This window comes from Meleagris gallopavo, chromosome 1 (assembly GCF_905368555.1).
Source record: "Meleagris gallopavo chromosome 1, MGAL_WU_HG_1.1, whole genome shotgun sequence".
Taxonomy (NCBI): Eukaryota; Metazoa; Chordata; class Aves; order Galliformes; family Phasianidae; genus Meleagris; species Meleagris gallopavo.
In genome coordinates, this window is record NC_139404.1 from 49,613,601 (window position 1) to 49,631,591 (window position 17,991).

Consider the following 17,991-nt stretch of genomic DNA (forward strand, 5'->3'; position numbering starts at 1 on the left):
AAGGGCTTTCAAACGTGTGAAAGAGCTATCAAACTGCTATGTGCGTTATCTTCAATTAATTTTGTGCAGCTACATCTTCACTACCAAGAGGGTCTTTAGAGTGCCAAGGAAAGGAAAAGGAGGCACTACTTCCAATTTTGAAAGTAACTAGTCAGAAAGAACTAATTGAAAGATGATTTGGCGCTCTGGGAATAGGGGTGAACATTCCATTTTTCTGTTTCAGCCAGACCTGAGTATGAAAGAATAATCATTCTTATCCCTCTTCTGTTTTGACAGTTTGTTTTTTTTTTTAATCCTCTTTGCTTCCATCTTTGCTTTGGGTTTTGACCCTCTCTCATCAAATGTTAACTCCCCGTCTTCCATATTTGACATTAGTTTAATTAAAAAGGAAAAGGAAAAAATAAAAAGAGTGAATCAAAACAAAACACTTCAACCTGTAGAGTCACTGATGTTACACACCCATTAGTGAGGTAGCTTGTTCCAAACCAAGCCACATGGACATCACTTTAAAGGTAAGATGCTAATGGCCGGGAATAGAGCCCCTGCATTAGAACAGGGCCACGTCCAGCCCAGGGAGTCGTGTGCTCTCTCTCCATTTCCTGAACCACCCTGGCAGCCAATGGAGATTAGCTCTTAATGTGCCTTTCAAAGATTTCTATTCTACTGAGAGCTTATATGCTATGTTAATTATTCTCATTTTACTTCAGCCATTAATAATCTGCTTTTGGTGGAGCTCTCTCAAACCCTTGACAATAGGTCCTTTCTGCTAATACCCTGTCTAGCTGGCAGCTTAATTTAGGCCAGCAACATTGAATCGGGCTGCACCAGAAACCTGTTTCCTGGATTTTTTTTCTCCCACTGGGACTAACAAAAGATAAGAACATTTTTCTTGCCGAGTCTGATTTGTTTTTAGAATTTTTCACTTGCCTTTTATTTCTTTCCCAAGAATGATAAATCACCACTTCCTTGCTGACTGCTGAGGTCCCACATGTTGTGAAAAAATCAGGCAGCTTGTTTAATATAAACTCGTGTGAGCAGTGGTTATGTGGCAATGTCTCTTTCTCATGGTTTGGATCATTTTTAATATTTGTTTGCAATATATTTGTATCACATCTTGGCATTCGCTCAGCCATGATTTGAAATCCTATTCATTTACCTTATTTCATCTAAAAGAAACTGGAACAGAGAACAGACTATTCAATGGCGGCAACTTTATTCTCTGCATACTGTAAAGTAACAGCTCAATGATTTGCATGAAGCATTCCACTGGCAAGTCAGAGCTGTGTACTCAGTGATCCAGAACACCCCACCTTCTCAGGGACAGAACTTCTGGCACCAAACCTGAAAAACCTCTTCTTCTCAGCCCCTCCCCAGTTCAGTTTTAGAAAGGAACCAGTAAGGCTTGCCCACTGTTATTCAATCCAGAGGATATTCATTTAGCTGAAGGGCTTGATCTGCTCTAACCAGGACATCTACAAGGATGCACAGGTACCTTGGAAAGCAGCTTGAAAATGAGACAGATCGTTGCAATAGGGTGAAGACAGAAGTGCAGGAGAGCAGGACTGTCTGTAGAAGCACTGAAATTAGCTTCTCACCCTTCCCGTATCTTCATCACCATTAAGTACAATAACTTACAGGATTTCGTCCCTTCACCTGGTATCCACAGAGTCTAAGCCCACAGAAAGTGCTAGAGATGCAAGCCAAAAACTATTTAGAAAAGTCAGTTGCCTTGCACCTCAGCCTAAGGACTTTTCATCCCTACCTAAAAGAAATGTGATTACCAGTCATCATTTTATTCACCTGGGCACTTGTTCTGCCTCTGAAAGAAAGGTGAAACAGAGCCTGAGTGGACTATGAATGCAACCAGATCCAAAATAAATGGGGTAGGTTCTACCCAGATACCAAAGCCTGATTTCTCTGAGGTGCCATTTCCACAGAACAAACCTAAGTGCAGGAAGTTATCAATACATAGCCAAAGGAATGATGGGGCAGGGAGGATCCAGCAAGATTTCAATAAACAGTCCAGGATTCTTGCTCCCCTCCCAGGCATGAACATGCAAAACAGGGAAAAAAATCCTTCAGAGGGTTCTCTTTCTCACCAGCATCTCAGAAGATCAATTGCCAATAAATTAAGACAAAACCAAAACCACCAAATGTCCTGGGGACAAAGGAAGATGCATTCCTTCTCTGTCCCTGTCATGTCAGACGAGCAGCTCTCATATGGACCTCTGGGGCACAAATGCAGCCTCACAGTAGCACCGGTGTGACATAGTTGGCAGGGAAGAGACCCAGTTCCCCACGCAGACGTCCTTTCCACCAGGATGGGTTGGAGCTGTCTAGGACTTCTACAATGTCTCCGCTGCGGAAGCCCAGCTCATCATGTTCCACAGCATCAAAGTCGTACAAGGCACGGACCCATAGTATTCGCTGGGAAGGAGACAGAGATGAGCAGGAAACAATGAATTACATGCTTGATCCAGATCCTTCAGTGAGCTCAGGCCTTCTCACAATGCCCCAGATCCCTACTGTGGTGAGCTGATGCTAAGTTCCTTCTTTGATAGGTTGGTTAACTAAGAGTAGTTGTAGAACTATGCTAATGTAACACTCTAGTCCTACCTTCAAAGTGCCACACAATGAGATTCAAGTGGCAACAGTAGAGCCTTGAGACTCAGAAATGTCTTCTAAGATATGTCCCAACACGTTCAATACACTGTTTCAAATGCGACCTCTGTGCAGATGGCATTGCCCAAACTGCTTTGCCATCACTAAGGGAACCATTAAGTTGGGTAGGTGTGGCCCTGCAAGTAGTTACCCACCGGTGTCTGCTGGTGTAGTGGATCTGTGTGTCTCCGTTGCATAGCTGCTGCACTTCCTTGGCTATGATATCTTAGTCCATGCAGTGCATCTTTCCTGTCCAGGCTCCCCCCATACCTGTCCTAGAAGGAAAACAGCAAGAGAAATGTCACAAACGTAAGAAGGGACCTTAAGAGTCATTGGTGGTCAAGGAGTCAGGGTCCAACCCTCATGTAAATGATCTTAGATGTCTGCTTCCAGTATAGTCCCTGTGCTGCAGTCTTGGAAGCAATTCCTGTCATGGAAGAGGTCACCTTAAGTTCTTCTACTTGGATTTTTCTCCATAGAAGTTGAAATTTGGCTGCCTTCAGCTACATTCCACATCTGCTGGAAAAAAGCTTCAGTGTATTTTTTGGGCCTCTGGAAGCTTTGGAAAAGGCTTAGCCTGTTCTAAGTCACAGGTGAAAAGCCAGCTTGCCAAGAGGACACTTTGCCTATCTGGAGTTACTGAAACTCAGTCTCTCTACTTCCCTTTTCCTTTGGGCTGCCCCATGCTGTACAGAGCAGAGAACAGGTCTAAGAACCCTGTAGCCCAATTAATGAAAGAGGAAAAAAACAAAATCACATTCAAAGAAAAGATGCCAAATGGCTGCACATCTGAAATCGTGCCAAAGGAAATCTTTGAGGAAGCAAGTTCTTTTTTGTCTGCACAGTCAAGAGGTGCTGAGTGTCTTCATCTCTACAGGCCTGTATGTGCACTGAGGGTTTCTTATGATAACGATGTGACAGAATCTGTTATCATGTTAGCTCAGGCTGCAGCAGTGCTTCAGTGTCACAGGATCTGATTGCTTGTATCAACAGAGGGGAGGAAGAACAAGAGCTTGTGCTTGCTGAAAAAAGCTATCTTGCTCTTGCTTCTTTTATTGGACTTAGTCTTCTAAATGCTCCCTTGGTTTTACTTTGTCAGCACCTTTGTCAGCATGAAATGTATCTGAGACTGGAACACAATTTGCACCTCAGCTGTCCTTGCCTGGAGGTGAGTAACCTCAATCTGGCTTTGCAGGATTTACTATATGGGTGCTTCTCTCCCGAGTGTTTCTGCTTCGTAACAAATGTGACTCAGAAGTAGACTGTGCTCCAACAAGTGCAGGCCCTCAGCTTTATCAGAGGCCATATTGTTCCATCAGCAGTCCTCTGACAGGCTATATGGTGAGAGATCAGCTCTTTCATGATTGTCCCTGGCCACATGATACAGGAGCTCTCATGCCTTAGGGGACACAGGTTTGGATTTCTTCCCTTCAGCAGGACAAGTCCTCTCCTTGGCTGATACCATCCTGTCTCTGCCAAGAGACAGAAGCCAACCTTACTGCTATGGTTTTAGCTGGGACAGTTAATTTTTTCACAGAGGCTTATGTTTTGGTATGCACAGGATTTTTGTGAAAATGATTTCTTCCCAGATTAATCAAGATCCTTGAAGACATCACCAGATACTGCTGTTGTCATCTCCATTCCTGTGCTAACAAGGGAGCAAAGAGGCATCACACATCATGGGTGCAACATGATGAAAGAGCACAGAGAGGGCCCGGTATGAAGAGGAAAATAAGGAAGAATGTTCTGGAGGAAGTCAAAATCTCCCAGTGTTACCGTAATCATTTCTTATTCCTGATGTGTTTTGTGTCAGCATCACATAGAAAAAAAAGAATCAGGCAGTGAGGTTTCATTTGTCCCTCAGACTTGAGAGGAGTTCCTGAAACTGTGTACAAGACTGGAAAGAGTTTCTGTACCTTCACATGGCACTAACCCTTGTCTTCCATTTTTTGGGATGGAACCCAGTACTCTCAGTTCCCAGTGGGAAGGACCATGGCGAACCATTTTCTATTTTTTGTTTGTTTGTCAGTCAGTCCCAAGAATCACGGAACTAAATAAAGCTGACATTTATTTCAATCCAAAAGAGCTCCCCAGGCTGATACCATCCATCATTGCTGCTATTCCCATAGGAAGAACTGATTGACTGCCTCCTAATACAGATTCAGGGTAGCAGATTTTGATAAAGTGGCTGTTCACTTGTTATCAAGTAATCAGGGCAAATGTTTTGTGTGCCCAGGCTTCATGTGCTCTCTTTCCTGGTGAATCACAGAATATCCTGTGTTGGAAAGGACCCACAAGGATCGTTGAGTCCAACTCCTGGCTCCACAAAGGACCACCCAGAAATTAAACCATATGTCTGAGAGCCATATGTTGTCCAAATACTTTACCTGTTGCTGGTGCAACACGGGGACAGGATGGTCCACGTATCTCTTGGACATAGAAGAATGAGCTTCTCCAGCTGCTCCACCCACATGCAGTCCATCCCGGCTCATTCGTTCCAGGCTCCCACCACGCCTTTCCTGAGGGAAGAAAGATTCTAAAAGTGAGGCCAGATTTTGCTTTCCACCATGATCCTGTCTGAAGCTTAGCAATCATTACCCATGGATTATTATCACTACCCTTTATGCTGGAGGATCTTCCAGAGATAGGCTCCTCTGAATGGAAGGACAAATCAAGACTCCTGGATTGTAGATCTTTGTCATAGCTGTTACCCATTTGAAAAGTGGGTAGTAATGGGTTATGCTGGCCTGAAAACGTCACTTACATGAGGTTTGGCAAAGGAAGTGAACTCTTTTTAGAAATCATGCCCTCAGACTTCATTTGTCTCTGCAATGAAATCCATATACTGCTATCATTTTATCATATGGCTGTAGCAGCTAGAAATTCTAACTGTGAACTGAAACCCCACTGTGCTGAGTGCTAAACATACCCTGCTGAGCCCATCACCATAACAAATGCACAGTGTTTGCCAAAGCAAACTTGACTCCTGTTTTTTATTTGCCTGTCTGCATCTTGGAGCAAATGCTGTTCCCTTTCCCTTCCTGCTCAGAGTCAGCTCAAACAGGTTGTTTTATTGGTAATCTTGCATACAAGTCTTCCTTTCTCCTTCCCCAGACTATTCTTTGCTGTGATCTCTCTCTCACAGGTCCCAGAGTCTCTATTTTATATCTGACTAATGTATTTTTAAAGTGCTGAATAAGTGAACTAAAAGGAGATAACAACACAAGTCCCCTCTTCAGATTGAAATATAAATCCTCTCTTTTTCGGAGCCAGCAAGAAAGACCCACATGCAGCCTATAAAACTTCACTGCTGTGGTGAGCAGGTCCTGTACTTCATGCTCACCTCTGCCTGAACATCCTGGTAATTTAACACCAGAATCCGTTTCCCAGTAGGGTTGGACCTTGGTTATTGCAGTGATCAGGCATGATCACTCCCAGTATTGTGTGTGCAGTCCATAGCAACTGCTGCTATGGCATTTGCTTGTCCTCCTGGCACAAAACCAGGCATTCATTGGGCTGGGATTTTCCTGCTTTCTCATCTTCTCATCTACTACATCTTCCCTGAGTGCATACCCTGTTCCCACATCTGCTGTGCTCTGCTCAGCAGTGCTTTTCAGCCCTTATTGTTGCAGGGTTCCTCCACACGCTTAATTGCATTCACTGAGTAACAGAAGATATGTGATTCTTCTGAACAAACTTTGCACTGTAATAATAATCTGTAACTGCAATTTGAGTGTATTCAAGGACAACAGGACATCAGATTCAAATTCTTCTCAGACAACCTAACAGTAAACTTTGTACGAGCCCTTATGAAAAGAGCTAGGCATTCCACATGGTAGAACCTGCCTCCCTTGGTTGTGCAAGGCATCTTAGAACTTCATCTCCATAGCCTCAGAACAACTTTAGCAGAACTCCTCTATGTAGATTTGAGACCTTTCTGTTAATATCCCAAACAAAATCTGAAAATTCTGCTCAATTACATAACCACATGCACTACTGAAGTAACTAAAAATCAGTGTTGCAGCACCCACCAGCACAGTGTTGTGGTCAGTTTTCCAAGGACAGACCCTCCCTCACACTCTCTGCAAGACATTCTTGTGGGCCAAATTCCTTCTTACTCAAGAACTCTTGAGGACAGCTTGTGTTTACCTTCTCTTCTCGGCTGTCATCCCTCAGGAGAATCTGCTTTTGCCTGGAGATAGTACTTGTCCTGTAGTAGTCTACCAGCTTGTTCAGTGAGTAGAATTTCTCTGTCCACAAGTAATAGTTTCCCTTTGAGTCCCTCATCACTTTGAAGTGTTGTACATCATCTTCATGCCTGGATCCAATTTAGAAAGTAAGAGATTAACTGGGCTGCACTGTCATCTTCCTTGAAAAAGAAGGAAATCAGAATAGTTCTTTCTGCCACTTGGCCAAACTGAGACTTCTGGAAAGAATATCAGCTTTTGTATGCACTGGACCTAGAGGCGGTTTTGTATTTCAAAAGACATATTGACTGACAAACATAGAATGCTGAAGGGCTGATCAGTCATGGAGTACTATTGGAGTGAGGCATGGGGCTGTAAAGGCTGTCCTCTGAAGGAAAGGCTTTCAGAGCCCAAAATATCCAATAGTTATTATGTACTTTGTATAATACTCAAACGTGCAGTTGTAATCTACCCCCTGGCCTCTTCAGGTTCCTGTTAACACCAGACTGAACTGATGTATTATCATCAGATGAATGAGATGTATTATACCCTTCTGCACCATGGACATCATCATTTCATGAAGACATAGTCGCAAGACATAGTCACACATTATAACTGCACAATATTTAGTGTAATACCATGTCTACCAGTCTGTCTCCCTACCAAAAAGAAAGAAAACAAGAAATTATTAGTTACTATTACAAGAAAAAAATTACCAGTCTCACCTCCTGCCCTGCTCTGCCATGCAGCTCTCCTTCCCTTACCTCTTAACTGATTTGCACAATTCCTCTTTGGACCACATGTGATCTGGTGATCTGGTTTTGGTTCTTACTTCCTTTGTGCAACTCCAAAAACTGAAGGCACTGGTCTCAAAGGCTACATCTATACAAATAATCTAAACAGGGACTAGACAGGGACTGGAGTGCTATCTTGTAGTGCTAGTTACACAACTGCTAATGTTACTGCATGGTTTTAGCCTAAACCAAAAAAGTCTCTCCCAGATAGTGCAGTGTGGTGGCTATGTGTACAGCATAGGCCAGGAACCATTGCCAGTGAACTTCTTGAATACAGCTATTCTGTCCTGTGAGGTGAAGAGAATTTAGCCGTATGGGTCTGAACTCTGCTGCACTACTTGACCTTCAGGCCAGAGAATGTGCCTGACAGTGCTCAGATCATTGATATACGTGTAGCCATAGTCTCTTGAACTGGAAAGAGGGGTCCACAGTGGAGTAAGTGATCCTGGCAATACGTTTTCCTGCATTCCCCCCAGATACTTTTTGAGCTTCCTGAAGCAGAAGGTTCACTATGCTTAGGAAAGGCAGTGCTAATCAGTATTTTAGTTTATAACTGATTATTGACTGAATATTGATTAATTGAAAATCTGGAAACTGATCAGCATTTAACAGCTCTGCTTTGAAGTGCTGAAAAGGGTCGAGGTACAATAAGAGGATGTAAAGCAGCTGGGCTGCTAGCAACTAAAAGCCAGTTCTATCCAATTGACAGGTGGGAAATAAGTTAATAATGTAACAGTCTTGTCTTAATGGGTAGTATGGAATTCTTGGATATAGTAATTGAAGCTGTCAAATAGGCAAATAATACAAATGGAAGGCACATGTTTTGCACTGCAGGAGATATCCCATGTACCATTCCACTTTGCTGCAGCTCTTTCAGAGAAGCAGATCTCCAGGGAATGGAGCTTTGGAATGGGACATTCACTGTATCACTAGAAAGGAGACTGAAACATCGAGGAATCGGGTGCCTAATTCATTCTCATTCATGTGACACAGAGTCACTGCCTAGCTGGAGGCATGCAAACTTCTTGAGAGGCAAAGTCCCATTAGGATTCCTGTCAAGAAGGAGCTAGGGAGATCATTAACCAGAAAAAGACGCAGAAAAATGTTGTGAGAAGCAGATACCTGACAGAGATGGAGAAGTCACCGTGAGAGTTCTGACTGGCTCGGACAATGAAAGAACCAACTCCTTTGCTCATGAGGATGCTCTCAGCTTCGTGGCGGGATATCTTCTCATCAAACCAGCTGTCAAGGGGGAGAAGTCATGGAAACGTGAATAAAGGTATGAATGAAGATAAGAAACAGAAAAGTTGAGGGTAAGGAGAATATGAATAAACAGGATGGCACAAAGACAAAACAAAGGAATCAGAGGATCCCACATCCCACAGACACGCTAAGGTACAAGGTCTTGATGGATGTGGACCATTTGTTTTGAGCAGTAAAAGCACTTAGATGCAAAGAGGCCAAAGTAATCTTTGGCCTGCTAAGCAACACTCAGCTAAAAGTTTAATTAAAGGCACGGTGCAGTAAGGTGTTACTCAAAGAGATTTTAAATTAGAAAGGTATATATATATATGCACATACATACCCACATACACGCACAATTCTCAGACATACATCAAATTACTCTTGGTAAACTGAAAATTACTGGACTGTGATGGATATATTGTGAGGAACAAACATAAATTTTTAACAAAAGCAAGGCATGAAAGTTTCAGTGCTAATAAATTGGCTTCTGAAAGACTTATAACACCACAAAATCTCAGAACCACAGAATTCATAACTACACTCATGTAAATTTAGCCAGTAGTATAAGGCACTGGACAAATAATGAGAAAAGCCACCATAAAATAGTAAAACAATACTGTGTCAATAGGAAATTTTAAGTAGAGAGAAAAAACATAGTGTATACTGCAGGTAATAAGATCCAAAATGCGCAGTCTTCTGATTTTGTGTAACGCTTCATTAGCTGTTCTGCATTAAAATCAAGGACTGATAGTTTTGCAAGCTCTATAACTTCATCTTTTCAGTTTTGTTATTCTCCTCGTCACCACCATCATGGTTTACCTATGTATAATCAACAGTCAGTGGGAAATCAGAATTTAATCAGCATTAACATGAAGTCTCGATGCTTACTGACAATACACAGTTAGAAAAAATGGCCCACCAAAAGAAGAAATGACTTTCTTCCCTACATCTGGCTCTAGTACTTGCCATGAGCTGTTTAGGTGTCCTGCTCTTAGGGATGTGTCAAAGTAGAAATGTTTCTTCACAGCTCCTCTCTCACAGAGAAAACATCACGAGGAAAATGTGTGTGAAAATAAGAAGCTGCTCATTTCCCTGTGGGATGCCACAGCCCTGCGAAAGAGTGAACAAGCACAATGCACTGGAAGATCCTGGTCCCTTGAGGCCTCAGTGCAACAGCCCATCTTTGCAGTGCAAACTAAGTTCTTTCGCTCAGCTGAGCAGGCAGGCTCACGTCCAAAGAAACCAGCAATCCCACATTCAAAATGAACAGTGGTGCTTATATGTAGGGCACAAAATCCAGCAAAATGGCGTTTGCCTGTTGAGAGCACCGGCATGTCAGAGCCAGCAGAACTGGGCTTAAGATGTGCTCTGCTCATGTCTTCTGAAATGCTGCGGCACTTATTTTGAAAGAGGACAATTTTAGGATCGTAGAATAGAATCACAGAATCATAAAGGTTGGAAAAGACCTCTCAGATCACCCAGTCCAACCGTCAGCCCATCTCCAGCGCGCCCACTGACCACGTCCCTCAGTGCCACATCCACGTGCTTCTTAGAGGGGCTTCAGGGAGTATTTCTGCCAACTGAAAGGCAAAAGACTATAAATCTGCAGTCTATTGGCATTTTTATGGCACAGGGCCGGGCAGCATGCTTAGCAAGCATTTCAACACCTCTCAGACCTTTCTGAAAGTGCCATCTTCCCAGTAGGGGGAGAGACGTGAGGTCCGCCTGCCCTGTGACAGATCTGTGTTTGGGTGCGCAGACACAAAGCGTGCAGAGGGATGTGTGTTTGCGTCTGCACGCGTGTGGGAGCGGAGTGGCACGGCTGGTCTATCATCTCTGTCAATCCACGAGCAGCAGCAGCTGTCACACTTGGTGCAGCGTTGCACTGACCTCTAGTGTACCGAGAGGAGCTCGCACACGTCGCAGGGGGAGGGAATGCGGATGACAGGGTGGGGAAACGAGAGAGAATGCGGTGAAAGAGTTGGGAGGAGGGAATTACGCTTTTATAGTTCCTTTACAGAGAGTTCTTGCTCTTCCTTTTGTGCTCAGCCTCTGTCTCTGTTGCCAAGACTTCACATCGTGACTATTCTCCTTCTGTCCAAGGAGAGCTCCACGCAGCTCCTGCCGCATCCCAGTGGCATCCCTACCAGCAGCAGTAACAAAGGAGTCACTCGAGAGCGATAAAGAGAACTATTCAGTTCTGAAAGAACAGAGGATGCTCCAGGGTAGGAAGAAGGTGTGCTGGCAGAACTGTGCATGGCTTCATGCCAGCCTCAAACTGTGATGGGCTGACGGCTGGACGAGATGATCTTAGTGGTCTTTTCCAACCCGAATGCTTCTATGATTGTGTGTTATAACCAGTGCTTCCTCTGTCATGCCTGCCTTGACTATCCTTTGGAAATGTGCAATGCTGGTGCGTGCATTTTCCATGACACTTACGGGGGAACATGAAAATCAATGAAGTTCTTAGGAACATAGCCCTCTTGGCTTCGGAGTTCAGCTTTGTACCACTCTTCCTGGGAGCTCAAAACCTGCAATGGAGGGACAGATTGAATAAACATGTTTCTGAGAAAGGCAAAACTCACTAAGATACTGGCTGAAAACTAGAATTTTGTGTAAAAATGAAAGATATGCTTTACTTCTTGCTTTACTTCTTACCCACCTTAAAGCAGAATTAGTGGCTGATGGCCACTTCAGTGCAAAGAAAACAGCGAAGAAGGCCAAGTGGAATTAGACTGATTGCTTGTTAACTTTATCCCTTCCTCTGAATGCCTCTCCAGGTGGCAGGGGATGCGGTCTGCATATCTCTGATGTCTGTGAGATGAGGGAAACGAGCTTGGAGGGACTTAATGGGGGTTTAAGGAGTTCTCTGTGCTGCTTTTAATAGTACTGGATCATCTCAGATTCACAGGGGAAAAAAAAAAATCTGTGAAAACTTCTCTGACGTGTACATATATGGAGGGATATAAAGCTACATCTGTGCGTGTGTGTGTTATGGCTGCACAGAAGTCACCCTACGCTCTCAACACCCATTCTGCAAGAGAGTACTTAATAGAATCTTATTTGAATTGAAAGGAACCCTTAAAGACTATCTGGTCCAACTCCTCTGCAATGAACAGGGACACTTACAGCTAGAGCAGTTCAGAGCCTGGTTCAGCTTGACCTTGAATATCACCAGAGGCGGTGCATCCACCAACTCTCTGGACTGTTTAGTGGGCTATTTATTTAGTGGGCTATTTAGTGGGCTAAGTTTTCAGTGGCCATGAACTTTGCTAGGGTAGATAAAAGGAGGCAAAACATATCGTAAAGCAACTCTCACAATTCCAATATTTAGGGCAGCAGGAAGCCAGCCTACAGTGCACATGGAGAAGCTTCAAGAGTTATGGACCATAAAGGTCCATAGGGAGTGCACTGCTGACCATAGATTGCCCAAATTCACTGCTCCCTTGCGGATGGTCTCTGGTGCAGACCTCAGCTAGCAGGAAGAGGACAGAGATACAGCAAGTTTGTGGTTTTCCTGCAAACATTGCGGTCCTTGGTGTTCTGTTTGACATTCCAATTCATGGGACAGAATTCCCTTTTATAAAGTAGAATGTGTTTCTGCTCATTCTGGTTTTGGAGGGGAGCCTGAGAGGATGTGTCCTGACAGTTTTAAAAGGAGAAAGCAAGTGGAAAAGGCCTTATTTGAAATCTATTGTTTAACAATAATAATACTTGTTCTATAAGCCAATCCCATGTTTCTGGGAGCCTAACATTCTAACTGCTTGGTGCTGGCAACAGGATACTACTGTCTCTGGGGCTGATTCTCCATTGCCTTGCCTGCCACATAGGTTTCTTCCATGCATTTAGATAAAGAAAGTTTGAGAATAGAAAGCCATGGAGATCCCTTCTTGTCCAGTTACTGCTTCCCCAGCTCTGAGTTCAGGATTAAGGTTCTTTTTTTGCTGCTGTGGCCAACCAAAGGGGATGACAAGCCACACACCACACCCTGCTCAAGTCCTGTTGGCAGCAATGTCTCTAGAACGACATACCTCCTGGTCCTTAGTGCACGACTGTCAGGTTTCTGTGTGTCATCCTCTCAGAGAAGGATGTGGGATGTGTGTGTGTGAGAGAGAGAGGGTGGATTTCCTCCTGTCACTGGTGGTTGAGGGCCTCGTGTTTCCTGTTTTCTAGTCTCTGCATCAATACTGTTCATTTTATCTTCTTCATAAATCAGAGCAGACAGCCAGCAGGTTGAGCAGGCAGCAGAAGGGGGCTCGGGATGGGGTATGAATGTATGTGTGTGTTTGCCAGATGGAAAGGCACTGCTCAGGTTATTTTACTGCTACTAGGTCTTGGGCAGTGGGAGTTTGTTCACCTCAAGGACCTTAAAGCAATAGGCTGTCTGACTTCTGATAGTGAAGTCCCAGTGACTACTAATATTTATACTGATGTATTTGATCCTTTTTCATCAGCAGCTTTCGATGTAATTTGAAAGGAAGCTCTAGTTTCTAATGATTGTACAGGAAGGGAAACTGAGTAACAGAAGGAAAGGTGACCTGGCCAATGCCAATGCTGTAGCCAGGGCTTTAATGAAACCACAGTCTCCTGAGGAAACAAATATCAGGTAAAGATTAGGGGATGGTAGGGATGTGGGGACTACTCTGAAATTAAGGAAGAATTAGGAATGGAAGTGTTCATCAATCCTTCACATATCACTGGGGGATAAAAAAAGGTCTTTGATCTTAATGAATTCTGGATGCCATTAGCTTTGTTTAAGCTTCCAGGATAAAAAGGACAATAAAATAAGAAATCATGGTGATGGAAGAGGCAGGGCTGAGACATAATATCTGGTCATTAAATGGAACAGCTGGGACTGTACAGGGAAGTAGTGAAGGTTTCTTGGTAGAACAAGATTTTATATCTCATTATTTTGCAATATCCCTTTGGCTAGTGGAGGAGTTAAAGCCTTAGAGAAGTGTTTTGCCCAGTCATTTTCAACCAAAGCAGAACAGCTATGTTGTGGGTTGAAAAGTGGGTAAATAATTAGGGTGGAGCAGAGTGTGGCTTCATCTTTGGCACTTCAGTAGGGTTAACAAACTGTTTTACTGTAACACATGCACATCAACATTCAAGAGTCTCTCATATACTCTGTATTTATGATAACTTCTGCCATTTTGTCATTCTTCCACCGCTCAGTTCCTGCAAGAGTGTGTGTAACATTACTAGCTGAGGACCTCTTAAACTTTTCTATTATGTGTGTAACAGACTGTTTCATGAACATTTCCTCTTCCATCTGCAACTGCCTAAAACCCCTGCAGCAACTAACAGTAATTACTTATGGTGAAAAGTTAGATGTAAGTTCTACAATGCATGTTAGCCATTGTTTTAACAGTTTAAGAGTTGGAAACAAGAAATACAGCAAACTCTCTGGCTCATATTCATCCTGCTTGCCTTTAGACACAGTCATCCTAAACACAGTCACTCAAGACTACCTTCATATTCAATGAAAACAGGCAGGATATCTTCAAAAACTGTTCTAACAAAGAACTGGATCTCTTCTATAGCAAAGATGATGATACTTCCCCATTGATTACTAGAGCACTACAGGACAACTACATGCATAGTTTAGGAACCAAGTAGAGTCAAGTAGAGTGGACCCAGTGGAGGTTGCTGGTTGACCTATGGGAATCTAGTGTCCTGCATTCCTATCCAGGTTTATAGACATTAGCATTCATATGCTTTGTCAAGGCAGAAAGCCTTGGCAGATTATCAGCACTGATCTCTAGTCATTCTTAGAGCCACACTTACCTTCAGGATATCCCCAGCCTGGAAACTCAGCTCATCCTCTCCAGAAGCGGTGAAATCAAACTTGGCGATGGCTTCCATACTGTATTGGCGGCAGAGCAGAGCTGAAAGAAGCGTATGCAGGTCAGTATCTATAAGCTGCTGAGACTGCTGAGTCTAGCTTGCAGAAAGCTTATAAGCAGTGCTGTGATTTGCACATAGATGAGCATGCACCTACCATTAGTAGACATTAGTTACTAGATACTGAAAGACATTAGCAGGCAGAAGAGATAGCATGGCCAAGAAGCTATAACTCTCTCAAGAAATTAAAAAAATCCAGTATCAGCTCATTCCAACAAATCTCTTTCTCTGCAGCAATTTTATGGAAAAGTTTGCACACATCCACAAAGAAGCTGGTAGCAGGAAAAACCTTCTTCTGTGTAGACCAAGGACCACTCTGACACAGTTCTCAGTTAATCAAATGATTCTGTCATGCAATAGAATAATGTGGTTGCCCTCTGCGATCACTTACTCTGTATCTCAAGAGGGAGGCAAATTGTGGACAAAAAGAAGAGCTTGCAATAAATATATTTTTTTCTTGGACAGGGGCCACAGTTCTGAAGGTTGAAAGAGACTTTCCTCTGTGATGGCTTTGCATGGGTAACCACAACATATAGCTAGGAAAAACTGTTTGCAGAAAGACTGTAGTCCCTGTTTTGAAGCTGACGGAGTGTGAAACTGTAGCACTGACAAATTTAAGGCACGCACTTACCCTTCCTCTGCATTCATAAGCCAGGAGCCTGAAATGTACCAGATAGCCTGCAAACCAAAGCCTGCTTTTCATCAGCAGAGCACATGTGGCACGGGAAGTCACAACATGAGATTCGCTTCTTCACCACTTCCTGCACATGCAACTCAGATGTACCCCAGCAGGACCACTTCTATGATCAAGGGAGTTATTCGTTTCCCATGGCTGGCTCGTGCTCCCTGCAGCCCAGCAGCGAGGCTGCCAGTGACAAGACAAAGAGCGAGGCAGTGCCACATTAAGCAAAGGCACTGCTGTGAGATGTTCCAACAGCCCAGCTCCAGTACAGAAGTAACTTCAGTGGTTACTAAACTAGGTTCATCTGGAAACTATGATCCTGAAGCCAAAGGCTTCACCTAGCTTCACTTCCCACAAAATCTCCCAGACTGTAAGGCTAGAGAAGTGCTAACTTGCCTGATCCAAAATATTCTTAACCCGAAAGCCCAAAAAAGAAACAGTACCAACAACTCAAGTTAGGGAACTATTTCTTGAGTGTCCTGTTACAACTGAGATGAGAGCCCCCCAAAACAATGTGATGAGTGAGCTCCAAAATTCTGTCACTTTTAAATTAATGGGCTACTGTAACCCCTGCTGTAAGCTTGCCTTTGACACACAATCCAGGGATTTAACTGCCTGTGTACCAGTAATCCAGGCACAACTGTGTAACTGACTCAAACTACTTAATAAGATCTAGGAGAAAATGCATAGAGAGATTGGAAGGGTAAAAATTGCAGATAGAGCCATCGAGATGGCACGAACAGTAAGTAGTTCAAGGATTCAAAAGGAAAAACATTATTCTGGAAAGACATACAATTTCACAGGAAAGACAACAATGGGAGATTTGGTCAGGACAGTCAGTCCAATTGGGGACCAGCCACAAGTCTTTGAGGTCACTGAATTGTCAGCGCCACCGCTGCTGACTGAGCTGTTGGCAGGCGGCAATGGAACAACACCAAGGCTTGGTCCCAGGGAGCCACTGGGAGCAGCTCTTCACCTGAGCAATGTCTGCCTTGCCAGCAGAAACCCTTTTCTGCGTCTCATTTTCTAACTGCAAGGAAGATCTTCACTTGCTTTCTCTTGGATTCTGTTCACACTCTCGTTTCATGCTGCATATTGTAGGTGAATTCGTATTCATAGGACTGAGGTGAGCTATGCAGCACCAGGGCAGACTGATCAGCAGTCCACAGGCAGCTCTGCCTGTTGAGCATCAACCTGTCCTACAGCAGTGGGACTTGTTATGTGCTGGGACTCACGGGTAGCATGACACAGACCTTGTGACCTGCCACATGCCTGCTATTCCAACCCAGAGCCCTGAGGTTTTGACCCATACATCCATACCTACCTGTAACAGACTATGTTTTACCAATGTACCTTATTCTCATTCTCAAGCAGCTTCTACCCCTTTTCACCGAGTTTTCTCTCCATCCACTTGATGATGCTCTTTAATTCTCACTCTGTGTGTATCAGAGCTGCAAATATAGCTTAAGCTTGCTGCCTAATTGTCCCTCTTTTATTCCAAGTGCAACTCTGTGGGTGCAACTCAGACTTGATCTGAAGACTGCCCTCTGTTCTTGCACTGACATTCTTTGCACTCCTGTTTGTATCTTCCCACAGCCATGCTTGCTGATAGAGAGTAAGGGTATCAAATAGGAGAGGAATTAACCACTGGGAGAACTAGATAAAGAATAATACCCTTTCATGGTAGAGAACCAAAGAAAAAAGACCAAGGAAAATTACTTTAGTAAGGGATGTATTTCTGTATTTTATCTTATGGTGGTAGGGATCAGAGCCGACAGTGCAAATGAATCCTAGAACTCCTAATGCAGAACATTAATCTCATCTCAAGGAAAAAAAAAAAAAAAAAAGGAAAAACAAGGACAAAACACAAAACAAAGCAAAACAAACAAAAAAAATCAAAGAGAACAAATGGAAAAAACCCCAACCCCAAACCAGTTCAAAACAATAAACTGTATAAATACAAATCCCGTCTTTGATTTTTGCTCCTCAATCACAGGATAGGCAGCAGGGCTTCTCTCCGCAGGGAGCAGGAAGGGGAAGAGCCTTTCATTTCACAGTCTCCCAGGTGCTAAAGATGCCACTGGATACGTGACCCTCTCGAGAGGGGAAGTGTTTGTGAAACAGTTAAAATCTCCTCTCTCACCTCATTTTCAATTTCAGCAATCACAAACATGGGGAGAGACCAGGAGACAGATACCTCTTCAAACAATCTAACACATGGATTAAATGTGCTTTTCATTGCCAGCGGCTGGATTTAGAAGCGACTCAAATACCATGCACAGTGTTGGCTGTGCTGATAAATCAGCAATGCTGTGGCCTTAAGCTCTTCCCCCACCAACTACTAAAGCAGCACTAGCCCATAATCCTGTCTTTGAACGGCAGCCTACCACTTTTCATCACCTGAACTTCAAACCAGCTTTGTTTTTCTGATCCCATTCCTCCCTCCATCTGTAACTTGAGGATGTGCGGGTCAGTGCTGGGCCCTTGTGAAAACTCCCTTCCAAAGGCCCTTTCT

The 17,991-nt window shown here is 43.6% G+C and overlaps 1 protein-coding gene and 1 long non-coding RNA gene across 5 annotated transcripts in view; one reads left to right on the forward strand and one right to left on the reverse strand.

The window, feature by feature from the left end:
- Window positions 1-1,191: 1,191 nt before the first annotated feature.
- The window catches only part of GRAP2 (GRB2 related adaptor protein 2), a 102,044-nt gene continuing 85,244 nt past the window's right edge, over window positions 1,192-17,991 (reverse strand). For 3 of the 4 annotated variants that reach the window (XM_010710729.4, XM_010710711.4, XM_010710721.4), the window contains exons 2-8: window positions 14,678-14,778; window positions 11,327-11,418; window positions 8,765-8,884; window positions 6,811-6,979; window positions 5,049-5,180; window positions 2,817-2,936; window positions 1,192-2,427 (exon numbers count right to left, since the gene is read on the reverse strand). In XM_010710729.4, coding sequence (XP_010709031.1) covers window positions 2,248-2,427; window positions 2,817-2,936; window positions 5,049-5,180; window positions 6,811-6,979; window positions 8,765-8,884; window positions 11,327-11,418; window positions 14,678-14,755 — 891 coding nt within the window. In that variant the 5' untranslated portion in view covers window positions 14,756-14,778 and the 3' untranslated portion in view covers window positions 1,192-2,247. Of the gene's footprint in view, window positions 2,428-2,816; window positions 2,937-5,048; window positions 5,181-6,810; window positions 6,980-8,764; window positions 8,885-11,326; window positions 11,419-14,677; window positions 14,779-15,185; window positions 15,208-17,991 lie in introns of those variants that run through there. The other variant, XM_085226101.1, reaches the window with a different exon arrangement.
- LOC146545310 (uncharacterized) lies at window positions 2,408-17,440 on the forward strand. The gene is made up of 2 exons (XR_014883852.1): window positions 2,408-3,829; window positions 4,251-17,440. It is a non-coding gene; the product is annotated as an uncharacterized LOC146545310 (long non-coding RNA).